At 49.7% G+C, this 22,486-nt stretch overlaps 1 protein-coding gene across 1 annotated transcript in view; it reads right to left on the reverse strand.

Moving 5' to 3' along the window:
- Positions 1 to 444: 444 nt before the first annotated feature.
- The window catches only part of Trrap (transformation/transcription domain associated protein), a 103,414-nt gene continuing 81,372 nt past the window's right edge, over positions 445 to 22,486 (reverse strand). Inside the window, exons 61-73 of the mRNA XM_051162974.1 lie at positions 21,732 to 21,997; positions 18,919 to 19,019; positions 16,633 to 16,834; positions 15,682 to 15,846; positions 14,683 to 14,773; positions 13,481 to 13,680; positions 12,489 to 12,750; positions 9,717 to 9,942; positions 8,638 to 8,855; positions 6,304 to 6,488; positions 3,057 to 3,260; positions 2,776 to 2,970; positions 445 to 1,429 (exon numbers count right to left, since the gene is read on the reverse strand). Of these exons, the coding sequence (XP_051018931.1) occupies positions 1,145 to 1,429; positions 2,776 to 2,970; positions 3,057 to 3,260; positions 6,304 to 6,488; positions 8,638 to 8,855; positions 9,717 to 9,942; positions 12,489 to 12,750; positions 13,481 to 13,680; positions 14,683 to 14,773; positions 15,682 to 15,846; positions 16,633 to 16,834; positions 18,919 to 19,019; positions 21,732 to 21,997 (2,600 nt within the window). The 3' untranslated portion in view covers positions 445 to 1,144. The remainder of the gene's footprint in view (positions 1,430 to 2,775; positions 2,971 to 3,056; positions 3,261 to 6,303; positions 6,489 to 8,637; positions 8,856 to 9,716; positions 9,943 to 12,488; positions 12,751 to 13,480; positions 13,681 to 14,682; positions 14,774 to 15,681; positions 15,847 to 16,632; positions 16,835 to 18,918; positions 19,020 to 21,731; positions 21,998 to 22,486) is intronic.

Consider the following 22,486-nt stretch of genomic DNA (forward strand, 5'->3'; position numbering starts at 1 on the left):
TAATGGAGAAGCGACAGGGTTCCCATACACGGTTAGAGGCAGTAGAATGAAGATGGGCAGTCCAGGTACACTGCCAAAGTCAGGACTGGCAGTCCTGTCACCATGCCTTTAAACACACTGGTTAGCTTCTGACCATTGGAGCCAAGACCTCACCCACCTGTGACCAGGGACACGGTGTCCCCACAGGCAGCATGCCCCATCATCTAGTATCCATGCCCCACGGTGTCTAGGAGGGGCCAGCAGATGCTGGGGTAGAGGAGACACCACAGAGAAACCGATGCTAACGCAAAAATAGGGGACAGCAAATACTTTTATAAAATATTTATTCTAAAAAAAAAAAAAAATCACACTGTACAAATTTAGCTAGAACGTTCTCAATGCTCAGATTTATAAAAATGTCAACATAACAGAGACTAAAAGGGACAAACTTTCACTGCTTTCTGAAGGAAAAACAAAATGATTTTGTCTTTTTTTTTTTTTTTCCTGGTACAATGATAGTAAATTTCTAAAAGATATCCGACAAGCCAGCAGTAAAAAGTACAAGGTTGGCCTGCTGGCCTCCACAGTTCTGTTTCCGCCCAGCTGAAACGGAATCTGATGAGGCCCAGGGCAGCTTCCCCCTGTGGGCAACGCGGGCTCACTGAGCCGTACTGTCAGACTTAGCGAGATTTCCAAAGCAGTGATGGAGAGTGTGAAAGCCTGTGCTCAGAGAAGAACGCCTGTCTGTCTGTTCCTGATTCCTGTTTCTCTAACACTGTGGATTTCTTTCCTGGACCCCGCTGAAGGTCTCTGCACAGAGCACAGCTGCTCTGAGGTATGGTTTCTGGGAGCTAGGGGACATGGGGGGCATTCTCAGTCTGCCCTTCACACTGAGGCAGGAGTACCACAAGAGGTAACCCCAGCCTGGGAGCCCTTAGGTTAAAAAGCATCTCAGAAGCTACTTAGCTCGGCTCTGCCATCTCTAATGGCCTGGCCACCCTTGTGTGCAGGGCCCCCTCTGGGACTAATCTCATACTCTTTCACACACAAACTACTGGGAAAGAAACTAAAAAAAGTGGGCAACAAGGCAGACAGAGGTCTCAACAGCCAGGGGCTCAGAGGCTGAGAGGCACATTTCACATTCCGGGTTGGGTAACAGCTGAGGTCACAGCCATGGGTGCCAGGCAGGGTCCATGCGACATAGGTTGTCCAGGCTATTGGCAGCGGCCACTAGGGTGTTCACCTTGCTTTCCCCACCATCGAACTGGGCCAGGTTGTGCAGGCGGGTCATGATGGCAGTGACAGCTTTCTGAACCAAGGAGACCAGCTGCTGGCTGTCCATGTTCTCAGGCTGCCCGGCGGCCGACAGCGGCGACGAAGTGTCTTCCTGGGTCTTTTTGTGCCAAGCAATGATCTCGTCCCGGAGCACAGTTTTCAGAATGCCATCCACCTGTGCAAAGGAGATGAGGAGATGGCTTGTGTCCCACCAGGGGTGACCCATCTAACATGAGTGGCCAAGGCCAGGCTGCCACCTAGGGACTGAACAAAGCACTTGTTCTCTCACATAATGCTGGGATAATCTGATGAGAATCCATTGAAATGTAGTCAGTGTCCTGGGCACCGGGGAGGACACCAAAACTGGTAGACTTGAATGTTGTGTCCTGCCTCGGTCTGTGTTCAGAGCAGAAAGCCCTGCGCTGGCCAAGGTGCTGACGGCATGTTGGTGAGGCAGGCAAGCAGAGGACAGATAAATCCGTCACCACTTGGCTTGAGTTGCACACACAAGCTCTCTGAACAAGGCCATTGCGTCATTTACCTATAGCTCCCTAGTGACCCTTAGTAACTTCCCATTTTGTGGTAAACAGGTCCTGGGAAATTAGGGACACTGGGCTGATCTGGTCTGGCTTGTTTTAGGTGCATGCACAGAAAGACAAACTGTCCTCTAAATGACCTCCTAGGGAGAAAAATACCCTAGCTACCATTTTATACCCATGAATAACAGCATTCATGAGCTCTCAACCGAGGCGGACATAGCTCAAGGCTGTCAATCAAAACAAAAAACCCACCTACTTCACACCCTTAGGAACCAACTCTTCTCCTCCTGCTGCTCCCAGCATCTGCTCCACACGGGCACTTTATCTCTGAACATCCCTTGTTATTTGCCTACTTGTCAATTATTTATTTTTTAAATATTTTAGACTAACTTTATCTTATGCATAGGAATATTTTTGCCTGCAACATTTATGTGTATGACATGTGTGCCTGGTACCCGCATAAGTCAGAAAAGGGCATTGGATTCTCTAGAAATGGAGTTACAGATGGTCGTGAGCCAGCGTGTGGGTGTTGGGAATTGAACCAGGGTCCTCAGCAAAAGCAACGAGTGCCCTTAACCACTGAGTCCTGTCTCCAGCTTCCATCATCATTTTTTTTTTAAAAACAAGAGCCTCAAAACTCCTTCCTTATCTATAGCAGCAACCATTGGTACTACCAGAGCCTTGCATTTTCCCTAGGTGTCTGTGTCTGCTTGGGCCTCACTCCAGCCCTGTGGAAGGGAGGCAGCGAGCCAGAACATACTTCTGCCTTTCCTGCGAGGAAGACGTCTAAGACGGGAGCTGGAAGTGTCTACAGGGAAGCAGCAAGCAGCAGACCAAGGGCTGTAGTCTGCTTTTGGCAAAGTGGCCTCCTTCCTGCATTTTTAGGCAATGAGCACTCCAACCCTTCTCCAAACACTCCACCCTATCAGCTCCCTCCTGGTTCACAGGCCTCCAGCACCACCGAGAAGATGTCTGGACCCACCTTGAAGTTTGGCTGGGCAAAGCACCGTGCAACAGCGATCATGGAGGCAGTCAGCGGGCCAGAGACACCAATGGTGGTCAGGAACTCAGATATGTTGGGTGTGAGGCGGAAAGGAACTGGACGGTTGGCATCCAAGTCCCCAGTCGCATCATTTATGTCAAATCGGAAGTAAGCAACATTCAGCTTGCCTGTGTCCTACATTTCAGAAGGAGACACTTTTAAGGTCCACATCAGCAGGACAGAGGCGTGAGAGCAGTGTCTGGCTGATGACAGCAAGTTACCTGAGCAATCTGTAACATCTCAGGGTTGAGCCTATTGAGATGCAGGACGAACTCTGCAAAGCCGATGAGTGCCAACTGGATGGTGAACATCTTCCGGAAGGTCCAGTAGTCGGTAGCGTTGGGGAACGTGTGCAGGGCCCACTCCTTCAGCATGCTACGAGGCACCATGTTGCTCTGGACCTCTTTGAGAATGTCTCGGAGGACCTGAAACACACCACTGTGTGACTCTTTGCCCATTATGTCCCAACAGGTGGAAAGCTCTCGTATTGCCTGAACACGGCACACCGCACTCCCCTCAGAGCTTCATGTACCCAGCGCCAGTGCAACTGTCTGAATGGAAGCGACGGCTGTGCAGAACATGCCTCTCAAGGGCAATACACAACCTACTTTCACCTCACGGCCACCAAACGCAAGAGCCAGCTAACGAAAGGGGCAAAGGCTAGCTGGGTAGCAATATCCTCTTTAGATCACGTACAGACAAGTGTCATAAACCCAAGAGCTAACCAAAAAAAGAGAGGAACAGACATTTGTATGAACTCAGTTCTGTCCTGTAAGTCACCGAATCTCAGGAACTTAGAGGCAGCTTCAGCCCAACTGAAAAAGGCCAACAGCAGGCTAAGTCCTGGCAAGAGCAGCGAGCCTGGTGACAACTCCCTGTGTCTTTCTGCCGCCACAGTAGCCAGGACTGCTAACCCGCAACCCTGGAGCTGCCCCTGTCTGCTTATCTGTCAGCATCCTATAGAAAATCCCACTGACAAGGTCTGTCTGTATTTAACACTGCAGGAGCCGGAGACCACATCAACAGATGGAGCCCTCAGGAGCCGCGCCAAACAGAACAGCGGGTACAGGAGATGGGGTCTTCAGCACATTCCAGAACCTAGAAGGCCAAGTGTGCTTGAGTGGATGTGACCCTGAAGCTCTGCCACAGCAGAAGTGAGGGCAAAGGCAAAGCTACGAACCACCGGCTCATGCTGCTGGCATGTCCCCAGACACCGTCACAACAGACATGAGGTGTGTCAGTTCAAACATCAAAGAAAAGCTGTCAAAGCAAGAGCTGGGCTGGTAGTTTAGTGGTAGAGTGCTTGCCTACCATAGGTGAGGCCCACGGCTCAATCCCCGGTACCGCCAGTACGCGTGCAGGCATGCACACTCGCATGCACACTCACAGATCTATCTTGTCACAGCATCTACTGACGACCAAATGGAATTGATTTCAATGGCTACATGTGACAGAAGAACAGACTGCACAAAGTGAGCCCAGAGGAGTCACTATGTCATATAAGAATGGCTAGAACTCACTATAAAAAGACAAGTCAGGAGCTGGGAAGATGGCTCAACAGTAAGGGACTCTCGCAGAGGACCTGGGTTGGGTTGCCAGCAACCACTTGGCTGCTCACAAGCTTATGTAACCCCAATTCCAGGGGGTCCACTGCCCTCTTCTGACCTTCACAGGCACCAGGCGTGCAGAGGATACACACACGTGCATTCGGGCCAAACACCCACATACGTAAGAATGGATATTTAAAAAAGACAAACTGCCCAACTGAAAAACGGGCAGAGAATTTGAACAGGTATCTTGCAAGGAAAAAAGACAAATAGCCAGCAACACAGAAAACACTCTTGTCATCACCAGGGAGCAAATACAGTGATGAAGTCAGGACTAGCTCTTCATGCTTTCCAGGGTGGCTACAGTAAAAAGAAAGGGTGTGTGTGTGTGTGTGTGTGTGTGTGTGTAAAAAAAGCAGGCAGTAAGTGTTGGGAAGGACAGAGAGGAATTAGGACACGCACTGTAGGTACCCTAAAATATAGCTCACTAAAATTTTAAACATGGAGTCATCAATCAACCCAGGAATTCTACACCCAGGTGTAAAGATAGGAAGAAATGAACACATATTCACACAGACAAGTGTGACAATGTCCACGGTAGTTCTCACTACATGACAAGAAGCCCATCAACAGACAAACCAATAGCACTGTGTTCATCCACTAGAATACAATGTGACAATGAATAAGGAACAGAGTGCAGACACAGGCCAACAGAGTGGCTTAGAAACCATCGCAGTGAGAATGCAGGCACCAAAGTCTAATTTTCTTCATGCTGTGCCAAGAACAGGCAAACGCAGAGACAGAAAGACCTGTGGTCCACCTGGGGCTGGGGCTGGAGCGAGACGGGGAGTGGTTGGTGATGGCCCTACAGGGGGAGTCAGCTACACACACACAGTGCCTTCAAGGACAGCTTTCAGAGCATGTGAATTCTACCTCAGTAAAAGTGTTATTAAAACCACAGAACTGGATCAGTCAACACAAACCACCCAAGTGCAGAGAGGAGCCTAAGAGGCTGGGAGTCACGCAGTGGGCTTGTGTCCCTACTCAGGCAGTGCTTGTAAGCGGGACCCCACCACTCCTTGGGTCACTGGTGGAGCACACAGCTGTAGCTATGGCTTCTTCTGTCAGACAAGAATGAATAACTCACATCTGCCCAAGGGGACACAGAGTGACCAAGCCGTGACCTGTGCTATAACAAATCCAATTCTCAAAGGAGGCCCCAGTTCTGTCCAGAAGCCTGTGAAGAAGCAGGGGTTCACTCCCTGTGCCTGACGAGCAGGAGCTGCCTCAGGCCCTGCGGCCAGGACCACTTTAGGCTTGCCCTGCTCTCGGGGTGGGAAGGAAGCCAGGGCCGTAGCCTAAATAAAACTCAAAGCTGCAGGACCCAGAGAAACTACAATGAGCTCCAGGCAATACAGGGGAGGTCATGGCTTCCACCCCGTGGCCTCTCCTGGTAATGCACAGAAGGACCCCATGGCACCTGGGGAGGGGCCAAAACAGCTGCCTCTTGCCGCTCCATACAACCCTGGACAAAATCTTCCCAGCCAGGGGCAAGAATCTGCAAATAAGGAGAGGACCCTCTGTCACCCAGGGAGCACAAGCTGCCTGGGACTCCTGTGGCTCCGTGCTCCTGCCCCAGGCAACCCAAACAGCTGGGTCCCCAAGGTTTCAACCCACAGGGTCTAGAGGCGTGTTACCCAATCACCGGCTGCCAGGTGAGCATGCCATCCACTGGTGTTCACAGTCTAATTTCTGAGCTTTTCTGTAAGCGCGGGATGGGGGCAATGGACTCTCTGAGGTCAGGAACCTCACCACAAACCCCCTGCAGCAGATGGCCACCAGCCATCTGGTGAGAAGTGACCTCTGCAAGCAAGCAGAACGGGTGGGGGCCCTGGGCAGCGGCTGGCCTGCTGCCTGGTACCTGGTGGCTGGCCTGTGTCCCCCGCGCCTGCACGGTGGCCAGCCTGTCATAGTAACGGGAGATGGGGGTGTCGTGTTCAATGCCTTTCCTGGCACAGCGCTGCTTGTAGATCTCCACGAGGGAAAGCGAAGACGGGTTGTCTTCCACGAGGCGCATCTGCGGGGACACGGCCACAACCCGAGGAACTGAGGAAGCAAAGGAGGCAAAGTGAGGGACAGTGAGCAGGGGTGAGGGACAGTGAGCAGGTTAGCGCTCAGCCTCCCCTTCCTGCCACCAGCCCAGAGCACAGGTAACTGTACAGGCAAAGCTGGGAGAGCCCCGGCCAGCCGCCTCATTTACTCAGCAGACGGCAGACAGCACCAGCTGTAGGGTAAATCCTCCCTGGGGGCCCCAGGCATCTGTCAGCAGGGACTCCACCCACACTCACTCCTTGGAGGCCTTCCCTAGCTGGACCCCAGCTCCGGCCTAAGGCACCTGTCACACCTGTCTCCCTGCAACTAGAAGGGCCGGCTCCGGCTTGGCATAGTCAGGTAACTGACATTCCTCTGTAACCTTACAGTCAGGGATGGACTCCACGCATGACACACGTTCCACCGCTCTGTTCCCATGACTACTACCTCGTTGAGGGGTGGCTTCTTGAGCAGTGTGTATTCTGGGATGGCATTTGTCATGGGCAAACTCCTGAGCTCCAGCTGAGAGTCACCCAGCAGGCCCCAGCAGGCAGGTGTGTGCCATCTGCCACCTTTGCACACAGCTGTCTGTGATGACAGCTGTCAGAGTCACTTGACTTCGGGTTCTTAACCCCCGTGGGGGCAGGTCATTGATAAAACAGGGTAATAATTAAGATGCCATTTTAAGGAATAAAGAGATTCTGTTGAAATCAGTGGGAGGGAGCCAAGACTGACTTCCTTGGGCTGCAAAACCTGGTGCACCCTGTTCTGGCTGCTGAGTCCTAAGCATGGGGTAGTGCTGAGGGGTGCATCACAGCTGCCTGTGTTTTCTAATGAACAGAGTAAGCTGAGGAGACAGACTGCAGCTAAACCACAGCTGCTCTGGCTTCCATCCATGAGAAATTCCCATGATTCCAAGATACCAAGTTGAACTGTTACTAACCACTAGCCCAGTGATGGGAATTTAGCACAAATCATGACACGTACATGTCACAGTGCACACAGCTTTCTGACACATGACAAATTTCTTCAGATGCCTTTTTTAATTTTTTCAAAAGATCTCTTGGGCCACCTTGGCCTACACTGTGAGTTTCAGAACAGCCAAGGCTTCACCGTAAGCCCCTATCTCAAAACAACCTAAAAAATATTTAACAAACAAAACACCTCCCAAAACCTAAAAAGATTCACGTCTATCTACGCATTCATTTTTTAACTTTTAAAAAGATTTACTTCTAATGTGAGTATGTTTTGCCTAAATGTACGTATGTGCACCATGAGAATGCCTGGGTACACACAGAGACCAGAAGAGTGTTACAAATGGTTGTGAGCCACCATGGGATGGCTGGGAAACAAAACCCAGTCCTCTGTAAGAGCAACCAGCACTCTTAAACGCTGAGCCATTTCTCTAGTCCCTTATTTTTATTTTTTATTTTATGTATATAGTGCATGTGAGTGCACTCGCCCATGGAGGCCGAAGAGGGAGTCATATCCTTGTAACTGGAGTGACAGGCAGTAATGTAATATGGGTGCTGGAAACCAAATGCTTGCAAGAGCAGCATGAGGGCTTCTCCAGCTCCCGAATCTACTGATTTTGAGATATTAAAAGTTAAATGCCAGGCGCCTCTCATCACAATGTTCTAGGTTAAGCTAGGCAGGGGGATGCCTTTAATCATAGCACCTGGGAGGTAGGAAGGCTGATCTCTGAGTTTGAGGCCAGTCTTGTCTCCATAGTAAGTTCCAGGCAAAAGAGACTATCTCAAAAAAAAAAAAAAAAAAAAAAAAAAAAAGGTAGGGTCAGGTGGGGAGGGCTGGTTACACTGTTACTGTCACAAGCTTGTTCCATATAGGATTTGAGCACAGGCCCTGCAGGAGCTCCCAGCTTTAGAGAGCACACACCAAACTGCCAGCGACCCAGGTGTGGAGCGATGGCACTCAGTGCAGCATCACTTGCTGCTCGCGGGTTAGCTCTGAGATAAAGCAAGCCCACGCAGGGCTACAGCACCCACACAAGACTGCAGAGCTGGCCACAGGAGAGAGGGCCTGAGTGTGCGCTCTTACTCCACAGTGAGAGGCCAGTGGGACAGGGCATGCAGGCTGCTGCTCCTTCAAGCCTCCCATGAGAAGGTGGCCTGAGCTGCCTGTCCCCAAGGTGCGGCTCTCGTACCTGTGAAGAACAAGTGCCTCTTGGTGGTCTCCTTCCTCTTCTCCAGGCAAGGGTTCAGCAGGCGGAGCAGCTGCAGCACACGCTCCTCCCGCCGTGACTCAGTGAGGCAGGCATCGTTCATGACGAGGTACGGGTAGATCTTGCCATTGTGTCCGCGGATGTACAGCCTCCGGGCAGCTGTGTTATGCTTCTGCACAATCTCCACGCGGGGCATAAAGCTACAGGGGCAGTAAGGAGAGCATGAAGCAGACCCTTCCGTGGGGAAAACAAAGTCGAGACCTGTCACATACACGCAGGCTGGGTGGCTCAATGGCCAGAGAGATGCTACAGTAATCTAGGACTGATGGAAGACAGGGAAGAGCAGGTGTGGGTGTGTGGAAAGGCAGAGCCAAGTCAGAAATAAGAAACAAGGTGCACGTTGGTTGCTGGAGGCGGCTTCTCCCAAGTGCTGCTCGCATCTCAAGGGGGACTCAACACCAGGCAATGCTACAGCTGCCAACTCTGCTTTTGCTTTTAGTTACTTATCTTGACTTTTTCCCAATTACATTTCTATTTTCATCTTGCATACATGGTGTGTTTATGTCAGTCAGAGTGGATTCCAGGTATCGAACTTGGATCATCAGACTTGGTAGCAGCCCTCTTTACTTACTGAGCCATTTGTTGGCCCTTTTTCTGGTGTTCTAGATAGAGTCTTAAGCAGACCTGCCTGGCCTAGTACTTGCTGTGGAACCCAGAGTGGCTCTAACTCAGAACCATGTTCCTGCCTTAGCATCCTGAGTCGAGGACTTGCAGACGTGCACCACCATACCTGGGTCTAGTTATGCTTTTAATATTGCATGTTAAGAGTTAATAAAACATCTGGCACATTCAGTTTGCCAAGTTCTATGGTGATTCAGAAAAGGTTTCTACAAGTAAACCTGGTCTTTTCTCAGGACATTAATCCTACAGTCAGCTCAGGTCCTGGAAGAAACCAACAACGGAACTATACACCCCATGCCAAGGAACCAGCAAGGTAGCAGCCCACAGCCAGCCTGAAGCCCCTCTGTGTGCTGGGCCCCACCCCAGCCCCGTCTGCTCACCGAGCAATCTTGATGTAGTAATGGGTTGGCTTAGGCATCAAAAACTCCCCAGGGATCTCCACTTCAGCTGTCTGAGCTGAGAAGTTGCTCAGGAACCGACACTTTTCTTCAATGAGGAAGAATTTGGGAAGCTGCTTGGTTTTAGCCTCAAGGATTTTGATCCACTTTTTCAATTTAGAAATCAGATTATGAAGCTTCATGGATCCTGGGACACTGAAGTCAAAATCTGCGCAATAAAATAAACACAATTAGAACCAGCTGCAGGGGCTAAGTATCGCATAAGCTGGGTTGAGCATGTAGGAAGTGCCATCCAGGAACAGGGCTGAGAGGGAGAGGGAGACAGAGCTCCAGGCCTTTGGCTGTCCCAGCTAGCAGCCCCCGCATGACCTCCACTGCATGTAAGCAGTCTGTTTCAGGCTTTCTTTTGATGACATCTCTCTGGTTTACTACTGGCCTTTACAAGATGACTGAGGGACACACACACACTGAGTTGCACTTTATGCCCTGTCATTGCTCAGATAAAAGGGGCTGGGGATGTGGCTCGACAGTAGCTCACTCAAGTCCTGGATCCAGTCCTGGCACCGCTAGCATGGGCTCTCTGAGGCTCACCCCAGCTCAGGTGTGCACCAGTGGCTCCCTTCCAGGATGAGTGACACTCAGCTATTCTATACTCCTCCTCCTGAAAGGAACCCGGTGGTTTCTAGTTTGTGGACCAGCAGTGAACAGTCACGCACATCTTGCTACATGAAAAGTCTGAGTGCTCTCCCTTCTCTTTAGGGCTGCTGGTGGAGACAAGCTCATCACACACACAGGCACGTCACAAGCGGCCTTGTGGGAGCAGGTCAGCAGCCAGTCAGACTGTTTTCGTTCAACTTTGGCTGTGATCTGAAGAAACCTTGTGATTTTAACTCTTTTGAGTTTTTGGGTTTTGTAGCTTTTACATTAAGATCCAAGCACTCCGGCCCATGTCTGGTTCTATTTCAGACTACATTTGATGGAAGGATCTGACATTTTAGATAAAGACACCGAGCCTTCAGATAAAAGTGGGCTGGTCCTCAGTGTCTTTAAGAAAAATGTGATGGCTGACTCACTTCCCCCTAGCTGGGATGCCTCGCCAGGCCACAGTGAGAAAGGACATGCTTAGTCCTGCTATGACTTGAGGTACCTGGGTGGGTTGACTGATACCCTTTGGGGGTCTCTCCTCTGGGAAAAAGGAAGGGGGGGGGGGGGGGGGGGGGAGCAGGAGGGTGGGACTGGGAGGAGAGAAGAGAGGGGCTAGGATCAGGCTATAAAGACATTAAATTGATAAATGAAACAAAGAAAAGTGTGATGGTAAAATGCTTATCTCACACACTTCCCTCTTTATTAGGGCAATGGCACTGCAGACTTCAGAGGCAAGAGTCTTAAAAGAAAAAGGGGGCAGAACCCAAATTCTTTTTCTTTTCTTATCATGTGTATCTCTGTGGGTGTGTGATGTCTGTGTGTGTGAATACACCACACTGAGTGCAGGGGTTACCAACATGCATGGGCATCCCCAGGTGTGACCTAACATAGGGCTACCATGTGGAAGCCGCAGGCAGAGGCAGATTATGTTACCCTCAAGCACCTTATATTCACAAGCAGGAGCCCAGGAGTTCCCAGACCACCTGTGAGGTGACAGGGTCATATTCTGTATGCCAGGTGGAATCACAGGAGGCTGCATAATTAACAGGTATCTACCATACAGACAAAACACACAGTTTTAGTGGCACTCTTTAAGGTCAGTAAGGCTTGAAAAATGACTGAAGTTTTTGGGTGTAGGTGTGGCTTAGTGGCTGAGGACTTAGCCAGCTTGAGAGAAAGAGGGCGATGCGCCACATGTCCCCTGTGGTACCAGTGAATAAAGGATGATTTTACACAATCACAAAAACTGTAAGCAAAAATGGTTCACTTAATTTTGAGAAGCTGAGGCAAATCTTGTTTCCACGCCTACAGTTGATTCAGATGGCTGAAGAAATCTGTTTGGGGCAAGTTGCTCTGAACAGTATGGGAGGCACTGTGCCATGTAAACACACATACATGTGAGCTAAGGAGGCTTTCCTAGGAAAGAAAATGTCTTCACCTGAACCACAGACAAATAATGGAAATAGTCCCCCTGTCATCCCACTTCCTACTTGGCAAGTTTGCACCCCATCTGTTGCTTTGAACTCTGCACTTTAACCTGTTCCCCCGCCACCCCAGTTTTTCAAGACAAGGTTCTCTGTGTCACAGGCCTGGCTGTCCTGGAACTCACAGTGATCCACCTGCTTCTGCGTCCCTGAGTGCTGGGATTAAAGGTGTGCGCCACCACGCTGGACTGCACCTTAACCTTTAAAACCCTCCACCTCGCCGAGCGGTGGTGGCACATGCCTTTAATCCCAGCACTTGGGAGGGAGAGGCAGGCGGACTGCTGTGAGTTGGAGGCCAGCCTGATCTACAAAGTCAGTCCAGGACAGTCAAGGCTACACAGAGAAACCCTGTCTCAAAAAACAAAACAAAGAAACAAACCTTCCACCTCAACTTATAGCTTTCCCCTAAAGCCAAGCGAGGAAAGGCAATAGTTTGGTCTAAAAAACCTATCCTTTCCTATCCCGTTTCAGAAGGCTAAACTCCACTGGGACAGGGTCTCACTATGTAGCGCTGGATGTCCTGGAACTCCTGAGTGCTGGGATCAAAGGTGCACACACCACCACATCTGGCCTGAGTTTATGTTTTAAGAAAGTCTAACAGGCACACGCTCAGTGCAAGGCTCACCTGTGGTGAACTGGCCCTTCAGCTTCTGGAAGACGGGGTCCTGGGCTGTGGCTTGTGCACGGCGGGCCAGAGACTCGGAGGCTGCGCTGGAGAACATGGTTGAGACATTGGATACGTTCTCCAGGCCTACTCCGAAAGTGCTCACTAGCTTCTTAACGAAGTTAAGAGTGTGAGGGGTGATCTTGGCGTCCGATACGGCACCGCTCTTCTCAAAGGCGACAGAGTAACATTTTGCAAGGCCCTGCTGGAGTTGCCTGAGCACCTGGCAGAAGGGACAAAGACCATCAGCCAGAGAGCAGTGAGGGAGCCCATGCCACGTTGGGCCCACTCACCACAGGTCACTTCCGCCTTTACCAGCATCCAGTGTTACCTACAGACTCCCACAGCAACAAGGAGCTGGCCCAGAGCATAGTAAGATACACTACTGGGCAGGAAAGCGTGCTGTGTTTTCTCCCCAGCGGAAGTGACTGCCCTTAAGGAGATAACGGAGTTGAAAATAGGCTGAAAGTAGCAATCTATACCACAACCACAGCCCTTCCGTCACACAGGAGCCACCAGCAGCCAGCCAAACTGTAACTGAGGCCATGGAGGTGTGAACGCAGGCTGCCTTAACTTCATTTCCTTTGCAATATCACATGCAGCCCAGGCTGGCCTTGAACTCCTGATCTTCCTGCCCTATCTCCTGAGTTCCGGGATGGCAGGACTAGACCACCATGGCTTACATGGTGCTGGGATGAAGTCCAGGGCTCTGGATATTCCAGGCAACCACTCTACCTACTGAGCTAACAGCCTCGTCCCTATCCTTCAGTGACTTGAAGCTGTACTGCTTGCTGTCCAGAGAACAACTGTTCACCTGGTCCATGGTTACACTCAACTGTAAACAGCTGGGCTGACCAGACGCCCCAGTCTGAACACAGCATGTCTGTAGACACTTCCGGTACCATCCTCCTCCGCGAGGAGGCGGCAGCAGCGGCAGAGGCTGGCTCACCTACCTCTTCATGCCAGTTCTCTCTGAACCAGACCATCTGGTCGACGATGCCTTCCAGGGAAGACAGGAGGGTGGGGTGAAGCTCCCGCTGCATGTGCATGATTCGGCTGCAGCGCCACATGGGCGCTGTTGCTCTTATGGGCCCTGGATCTGATGCAGAATGGGACTGGTTACCCACTGAACTGGGCTGCTGCTGTCCAGAATCTGAGAGCAACACACACAAGGCCAATGTCAGCGCAAGGCCCACTGATGCCAAGCTCAGAGTGCTACAGGCCCTACTGGCCACAAGGCCAGCAGTTCCTGCCATTGTGGGACAAGATCTTTCCTCCCCAGGGACAGGGTAAAGATGCCCTGGTTCTAACAACAGCGGTCTTGCTAGATTGGGGAGCAGAGAGCGAGTCTCTGCCCTGACTACGGGTAGTCCAGGGAAACACTAGTGTGTGCCCACAGACCACCTGCCACTAAAGGTCAAAGAACCTAAAAGCAGTTAAAAAAAAAATTGGCCTACACACTTCATCCAGGAAGGCCAACCCCCACTTGCAAAATGACATTCTTGAAAAATAGTCATTCTCTGAGAAATATGTTGCAGTTCTGGCTCAAGCTCACTGTATTTAGTCAAGAACTAAGAAAAATAACCTCAATTTTTCAAATGACCAAGCCAGAGCAATGAAGGCACTGTGCCCCATATGCCCCACTCAGTCTTACTCCCTTTGGGAAGCTCTGTGCCATGTGAGGAGGCCAGCTGGCTTATGAAGCACCATGCTAACCAAGTCCCGCCACTGTTAAGTCAGCTCTTTCCTCACTAAGGCTAGCCAAGGCAGACTTAAAGTCATGCTCGCTGTCTGTTCTTAGGAACAAGAGACCAGACTGCCAGTAGCTCAAGACAGTCTTCGTCAGGCGTGCAGCACATCTACACACTGACAGCTGTGTTGTTGAGGAGGAGAAAGAGCGCTCTAATCTCCTATGGCTGGGACCTCATGGACTCTGTTCTACCTCCAGTACGTCGGCCCCATGAACGCCTGTCCCACCGCGGCAGGGAAGAACCTCAAACTCTCTCAGCTGTTAGGCTTGGTCCTCTGGTCCTGACTGAACAGACTGACCACATGTAGAAGGGGAGCTGTGGGCACGGATGTGCCTGTAGTGGGTAGTGATGTAGGGTACCCCACAGATTGAGCCCTCTGAGGCGCCACCCCAGGCAAGACGCACCACTCTTGTAGCGCTCCCTCTGCTCTATCTTCAGGGTCAGGTACAGAGTCCGGATGGGAAAGTAGACCGCTTGTGGATACACCCGTCCAACCTGCTCGGGGACAGCAAAGAGTCAGAGGCCTTGCTCCCCAATACACGCAGTGAATGGGGTTTTGTTGTGCATTTGGGCCAAAGAGACCAACAGCAAGCAACAAGTGTAATATATAAAGCTGTTGACCAACACATGAAATAGCTTGCTCAGTTGTTTAAAACCCCACCAGACCACGTGGGTCTCACAAATGCCACCTGGTCACCATTCATGGCAGATACCACGCTCCATTCCTGTCAGTAAATCTTAGGACAGCAAGGAACACTGACGTCAGTCCTTAGCCAATGAAAGATGCCTGTGCACCTGTTAGTCGTGGTACCGGGCGCAACCATTCCTGTCATAAAGGGCTCAGTTAAAGGACAAGCCCACCAGGGGCAGCTTCTGGCTGCGTAACTACAGGAGTCAAAGAAACATGGATTCAAGGTGGTGGGCGCCAGCTCTACCATACCAGCTTGTGACCAAGAAGAAGACACCCTGTCACTCAGACCTTTCCAAATGTGCCACAGAGAAACTGCCAAGGCCTCAGGGCACCTGGCTTCTGTGTGTGCAGCCGCTGAATAGATAACAATACAGGAGGGACCGAGGCAGTAACCTGGCAGCTAAGCTGTAGGCCAGACGCCAGGGTTCAGGAGTATCGCCCAGGTGTTCGCAAGCAAAAGGAAAGCCTTCTCCAGGAATTACAGGACAATCTCCACGCAGAGGGAACGAACTGGAGAGGAGCTGCAGCTGCCTGGTCTGCCGGGCACAGCTGGTGGCTGCTTGTTCAGGAGGAGCTGTGATTTTCAGGTAACAGAGGCTCCATGCATCCCAATCTAACTGTCTACACTACTACTACTTAAGTCATCACGGCTCAGGCCCCCTACAGACACACAAGCGGATGGTCTATGGGGCCCAGGCCAGCCCAGCTCCACCTGGCTGATGAGGTTCAGCAGCAGCTTGCCCTCAGAGCCCACCAGGCAGGTGAGCAGCTGTGGGATCCACGCCAGCCACTGGATGGGGGGCACACCGATGCAGTACTTGTCCACAGCATCCGCCAGCGTGTTTTTGTCATCATCGAAACTCAGGAGCCACAGCACCTAAGGCAGAGGACAAGTTTTAACTACATGAGAATTCTGAGAGTCTCAAGAGGCTTTCTCCAACCTTACATGAAGCGGTGTTACCAAGCACGAGGGAGAATCAAAACAGAGCTAAAGTGCAACCGTCGCAGTTGAGTAGATTCTATGATTTGAATCTAGCTTTTCTTTTGAGTTAATCTGAATGACATCTGCTACTTGGGTCAAGCTGAAGTCCAGCAGCAATTGCACCGAGACAACAGGCACATAACCTGCTTGTTCACAGATGTGCTCTCACCCAAACAAAATGAATTTTTGAGAGAATCTGATTACCAGCAACCAGCACCAGGCAGACTATGGGCTGGTGCCCGGCATCCTTCAGTGTTGACAGATGGGCCTCCAAAAGCTTGTGACTGTCAAGTGCATGAGGGTGGCGATGCCACGACAGGGTAGGGTCGGCAGCTGGCTTAAGCACCATGTGTGCTGATGCATACTCCAAAGCTCATGTTCAACCAGGGATTCACAAGACGCCAGGGAGTTTATTCCTATGTCTGCTGCAAACACTGATCCAGCCATGCTAAAGTACTGCATGGAGAGTGCAGAAGTGGGTGGCCTAGAAGGCTTTGTCTAGGGCGTGACCCCAGAGCACCAGACATAAAGGCCAGGATGTTCAGACCTCTCTAAGTTACTCTGCAGGGAGACAGGAAGTGAGTGAGGCAGGAAAGCTGACCTCAGATCTGAATCTGGATCTGGACCCACGCTCAAAGGCAACCAGCTGCTCCGTGGCAAAGAGGAACCTCTCAATCTCACCTTGGCCAGGTACTTCCTTGACTTGCTCTCGTTCTGATGCCGGCAGGCGTGCAGGTAGCAGGTGATGGCAGACACGCCCAGATGCAGCTGCCGCTCCTTCACGAAGATGCTCTCCAGGTAGTCACCCCACATGGCCCAGGCCTTCACCAGCACGTCATGCATCTGCACGGCAGCTGAGAACGCCTTATTGGCTTCCTCAGATCTGTGTGGAACCAAAACACATAGCATAAGACACCACACTGTTTCAGAGGCAGGATTTCAACTGATGGTGGCACCTATCTGTCATCTAGTGTGAGACTCTAGATGGCATGAGTTCAGCAGGGACATTATTAGCTAGATGGCCTGGGCTCAGCGGTGATATTGTTAGCTAAAGAAACATGAGATTCCAGGAGGCTCAGACCTAGCGTTTGCCAGCTGAGCGAACAGGTTGAGAACTGCGGGCTGACAACAAGAACAAATTGAGGAGAACGAGTTAAAGATTCTCCACCAGCCTCTACCTCAACCCTGCCCCCAGATTTTACTACCTCAGACCCCCACGTACCTGAAAGCTATCTATCTCCCCCACTTAGAATTTACTACCTCAGACCCCATTCACCTAAGAGGTCACCTATTGTTAGCTTATCACCTAATAACTAATCATGGTTGTTACGTTCTGTTTCTGTGAGAGAGTATTTAAACCCTCTACCATTACAGAACGGGGTCTCCCATCTCTACGGAGCTTGGTGGACCCCGACGTGTTAGCTAATAAATTCCTTTGCTTTTGCATTGACTTTGGACTCTGTCTCTCAAATGGGCTTCCAGGAATAAACTCAGATGACCTGAGTTTAACACTAGCACTTGGGAGGCGAAGGCAGGCAGGAGGATCTTAGCCTAGGACACATAGCAAGCTACAGGTCAGCCTCAGCTGTGCTGTCACGTACTATTTCAAAAATTCATAACCAGCTAACCAAACAAACTGAACATTGTGGAATAGTTAACATTTGGTGGAACTGTTATGTGGCCTTCCCTAAAGCGCCACTGATTCCCGGCAATGCCATGCCCCTGGCCACCAATCTGCTCTCTATCTCTGGGTTCTGAGGAACTCAACACACTTCTTGTAAATCAAGCTATTCAGCCTACGATCTTTTCAGTCAGACCTCACCTAGTGCAAATCCACAATGAAGCACGCGGCAGACAGCATTTTGTCTTGTAGCTGCAATTTCCATTGTATGTGCAGAGCTGGCTGTCACTTAACACTGATGCTATTTACACATCCTGCCTGTAGTGACTAGTGCTGTTACACACACACACTGTCCAGAACAAGGACTTGACTGCTTAGGTCTTTTTAGACCAGTGCTTCTCAACCTTCCTAATGCTGTGACCCTTTAATTCAGTTCCTCATGTTGTGGTGACCCCCAGCCATAAAATTATCTCATTGCTATTTCATAACTATAATTTTGCTTCTGTTATGAATTGTTGTGCAAATATCTGATACGCAGGATATCTGTTACGTAACACCTGTGAAAGGTGTCCTTCTTGGGAGTTGTGACCCACAGGCTAGAAAACACTGTTTTAGACCAAGGAACAAATCTCTGGGGCCTACGGCAACTCAGTATTAATGTTTAGTGTGCAACTGCCTCTTGTCAAACTGTTCCAGGACACTGATACCAGATACCATTTTCCTACCACGCTACTGTTGTATATAAGATGAATCAAGAAATCATAGGCCTCTGTCCTTTATGAATATAAAGGCTCAATCCCCAGACAAACTAGCAGCCAATTCCAGAAGCATAGGAAAGGCTGTGACCCAGTAGAACTTGTGTAGCGAGACATGGGTGGGGTTCAATATAACTTCATCCTTGAAATTGGATCATGGATAGATTTGGCCCACAGTCAGAGATGGTGGATCTTTGGCTCTAAAACAAAAACCACTCTCCTAAGTCAGGCAGGGATACAGGATGACTGAGGATCGGAGCTTGAGCCCTGACTGGGTAACGCAACAAGTCCACCTAGGACAGAAGACACAAAAGAAACTGTGCTCCCGGCAGAGGCTGAGAGCAGGGCCCTTGTCCCCAGCACATCTGTGCTCCTGCCGCTCTCCTCTGAGACGCTGTGCAGGGTTACACGTGGCTCTGCTGGGAGCTCCTCGCCACAGTGAGGACCACACACAGACCGTCTCACTGGTCACTGTGAAGCCAGTTAAGGGAGCCTGCCCTGCTTGCTCCCGCCACACACCACCCCCATCAACGCCGCGTGCGTACTTGCTCCCGCCACACACCAACGCCCCCATCAACGCCCCATGCGTACTTGTTGATCTGAGCCAGGAACATTCCCTTCAGAGCGTAAAACTCAGCTGTCATCTCCTTTGTGAAGTATTTTAGGTTTGTGGACTCGATAACTTCAAGGCCCTGTTCAGAAATGGAGAGGGGACAAAGGCTCTTGAAATTTCTACATAATTCACCGAGTACTTACAAAGGCCTTCTTTCTTTCTTTTTTATTAATTTATTCATATTACAACTCAACTGTTCTCCCATCACTTGTATCCTCCTGTTCCTCCCTCCCTCGCACCCCCACCCTATTCCTCTACCCTAGGCCCACGACCGAGAGGAATTTCCTCCCCCGCTTTATGGTCACAGGCTATCAAGTCTCGTCTTGATAGCCTGCCTGTTCTTTGAGTGGCACCAGGGCTCCCCACCAAGGGGAGGTCATCAAATATGGGGCACCAGAGTTCATGTCAGAGTCAGTCCCCGCTCTCCACATAACTGTGGAGAATGTCCTGTCCATTGGCTAGATCAGAGTAGGGGTTTGATGTTTCCTACTTGTATTGTCCTTGGTTAGTGCAATAGTTTGAGCAGACACCCTGGGCCCTGATCCACCCATTACAATGTTCTTCTTGTAGGTTTCTAGGACCCTCTGGATCCTTCTATTTCCCCATCTCCCATATTTCTCTCACCTACAGTCCCAGTAGGATGTCCTCACATCTATCCCAATCTCCTGGTAAGTGAAGACTTTCACGGGACACGCCTTTTGGGCTAGTGCCCAATTATAAATGAGTATATACTATGTGAGTCTTTCTGCTTCTGGGTTAACTCACTCAGTATGATTGTTTCTAGTTCTATCCATTTGTCCACAAATTTCAGGATTTCCTTGTTTTTAATAGCTGAGTGGTATTCCATAGTGTAAATGTAACACAATTTCTTTATCCATTCTTCCACTGAGGGACATTTAGGCTGTTTCCAGGTTCTGGCTATTATGAATAAGGCTGCTATGAACATGGTTGACCATATGTCCCTGTTGTGGGCTGGAACATTTTCTGGGTCTATTCCAAGGAGTAGAATAGCTGGGTCTTGAGGAAGCCCTATTTCCAGTTTTCTGAGAAAGCGCCAGATAGATTTCCAAAGTGGCTGTACAAGGTTGCATTCCCACCAACAATGAAGGTGGGAGAAATGGTTCCTCTCTCCCCACATCCTCACCAGCATGTGGTGTCACTTGAATTTTTGATCTTAGCCATTCTGACGGGTGTAAGATGGAATCTCCGAGTCATTTTGATTTGCATTTCTCTGATGACTAAAGATGTTGAGTATTTCTTTAAGTGTTTCTCAGCCATTCTATATTCCTCTGTTGAGAATTCTCTGTTTAGTTCTGAGCCCCATTTCTTAATTGGGTTATCTGGTTATCTGGTGTTTAATTTCTTGAGTTCTTTATATATTTTAGATATTAGACCTTTGTCAAATGAAGGGTTGGTGAAGATCTTTTCCCAGTCTGTAGGCTGTCGCTTTGTTCTCTTGACAGTGTCTCTAGCCTTACAGAAGTTTCTCAGCCTCATGAGGTCCCATTTGTTAACTGTTGACCTTAAGGCCTGGGCTGTTGGTGTTCTGTTCAGGAAGTTGTCTCCTGTGCCAATATGTTCCAGGCTCTTCCCCACTTTTTCTTCTAACCGATTTAGTGTCTCTGGTTTTATGTTGAGGTCTTAATCCACTTGGACTTGAGTTTTGTGCATGGTGACAAATATAGGTCTAATTGCATTTTTCTACATGTAGACATCCAGTTCGACCAGCACTATTTGTTGAAGATGCTATCCTTTTTCCATTGAATAGATTTGGCTTCTTTGTCAAAAATCAAGGGACCATATGTGTGTGGGTTATTTCTGGGTCTTAGATTCAATTCCATTGGTCAACCAGCCTATTACTGTGCCAGTACCATGCTGTTTTAATTACTGTTGCTCTATAGTATAGTTTGAGATTAGGTATGGAGAGTCCTCTGGAGGATCTTTTATTGTATAGGATTGTTTTAGCTATTTTGGTTTTTTGGTTTTCCATATGAAGTTAAGAATTGACCTTTCGGTGTCTTTAAAAAATTGTGTAGGTATGTTGATAGGGATTGCATTGAATCTGTAAATTGCTTTTGGTAGGATGGCCATTTTTACTATGTTAATTCTCCCAATCCACGAACAAGGGAGATCCTTCCATCTTTTCATGTCATCTTCAATCTCTTTCTTCAGAGACTTAAAGTTTTTTTCAAACAAGTCCTTGATTTGCTTGGTTAGAGTAACTCCTAGATATTGTATATTGCTTGTGGCTATCATGAAGGGTGTAGTTTTCCTAATTTCTTCCTCTGCATGATTGTCATTTGTATATAGGAAGGCTACTGACTTTTTTTTAGTTAATTTTGTATCCAGCCCATTTGCTGAAGGTGTTTATCAGCTGTAGGAGTTCTCTGGTGGAACTTTGGGATTCACTTATGTACACTATCATATCATCTGCAAATAGGGATAATTTGACTTCCTCCTTTCCCATTTGGGTCCCCTTAATCTCCTTTCGTTGTCTTATTGCTCTGAAAGCCCTTCTTCTGAAGACCATGTCCAGCCACACTCACTGTCTCTTCCACATGGTCGTCTGGGCACAGGCAAGGCCAGAACCAGCCTTGCCTCCTCCTTTATAAGAGTTTCTCTTCCTTAAACACATCAGCTAAACCCTCGGTGCAATCGTGACCACAGATGCAGATCTAATACTAAATGGTTTCCTCTCCTTTCTTCCTCGATGAACAGTTTCCCTCTCTCCTCCTCCTTCCTCTCTGCGTGGCCCAGGAGCCCCGACACGAACACCCCGCTAGGGCCCTACCTGCATGCACTCGTTCTTGCCCATCACTCCTGCCAGCTGGAGGTAGCATTTCACTTGCTGTCGAATCTTCTGGAAGCAATCCACGATGGGAACGGTAGGGATGGTATGAATACGGCTCAGTATATCCAGCGCCACATTAACTAGACCTTGTTTCCGGGCAATTTTCCCATACTGGATGATGGCAGAGGCTGAGGCATGAACTCCAAGCATGGCGTTATTGGAACTTGGGTCATGGTGAGAGCTATTTTCATATGCAGTTACAATAGCTAAAGAGCAAAGGAAGTCGCTGTTAGGCATGCCACATGCTTTCTCCTAAGTGTGCTATAATCGGGCTTAAAGAAAAAATGAAGAACACACATAACATGGCTCATGAAAACAGGATCCCCCTGCCTCTTTCCCTGGAATCCTGCATCACAGACTTGAGCCGGGAATAAGGCTTAGTTAGTAGATAGCTGTCTAAGGTGCACGAAACCTGGGTTTGCTCCCTAACACAACCAAGATGGGCCACAGCGAAGCACATCTGTAGCCCCAGTACTTGGGAGACTGAGGAAGGATCAGAAGCCCAGGTTACCCTCAGCCCTCAGCCACACAGTGAACGGGACCAGTGTAGACTGTATGAGGCCCTGCCTCCAAAAAAGGGGAGAAAGAGTACAGTGTGTCTGTCTTCCCTGAGGTCACAGAATCACAAAGGTGGGTCCTCAGTGGAAGGATTCCTGGTGGGTTTCGGGCAGGAAACGAGGACTGGACACAAGCCA

This window comes from Acomys russatus, chromosome 19 (assembly GCF_903995435.1).
Source record: "Acomys russatus chromosome 19, mAcoRus1.1, whole genome shotgun sequence".
Classification (NCBI taxonomy): Eukaryota; Metazoa; Chordata; class Mammalia; order Rodentia; family Muridae; genus Acomys; species Acomys russatus.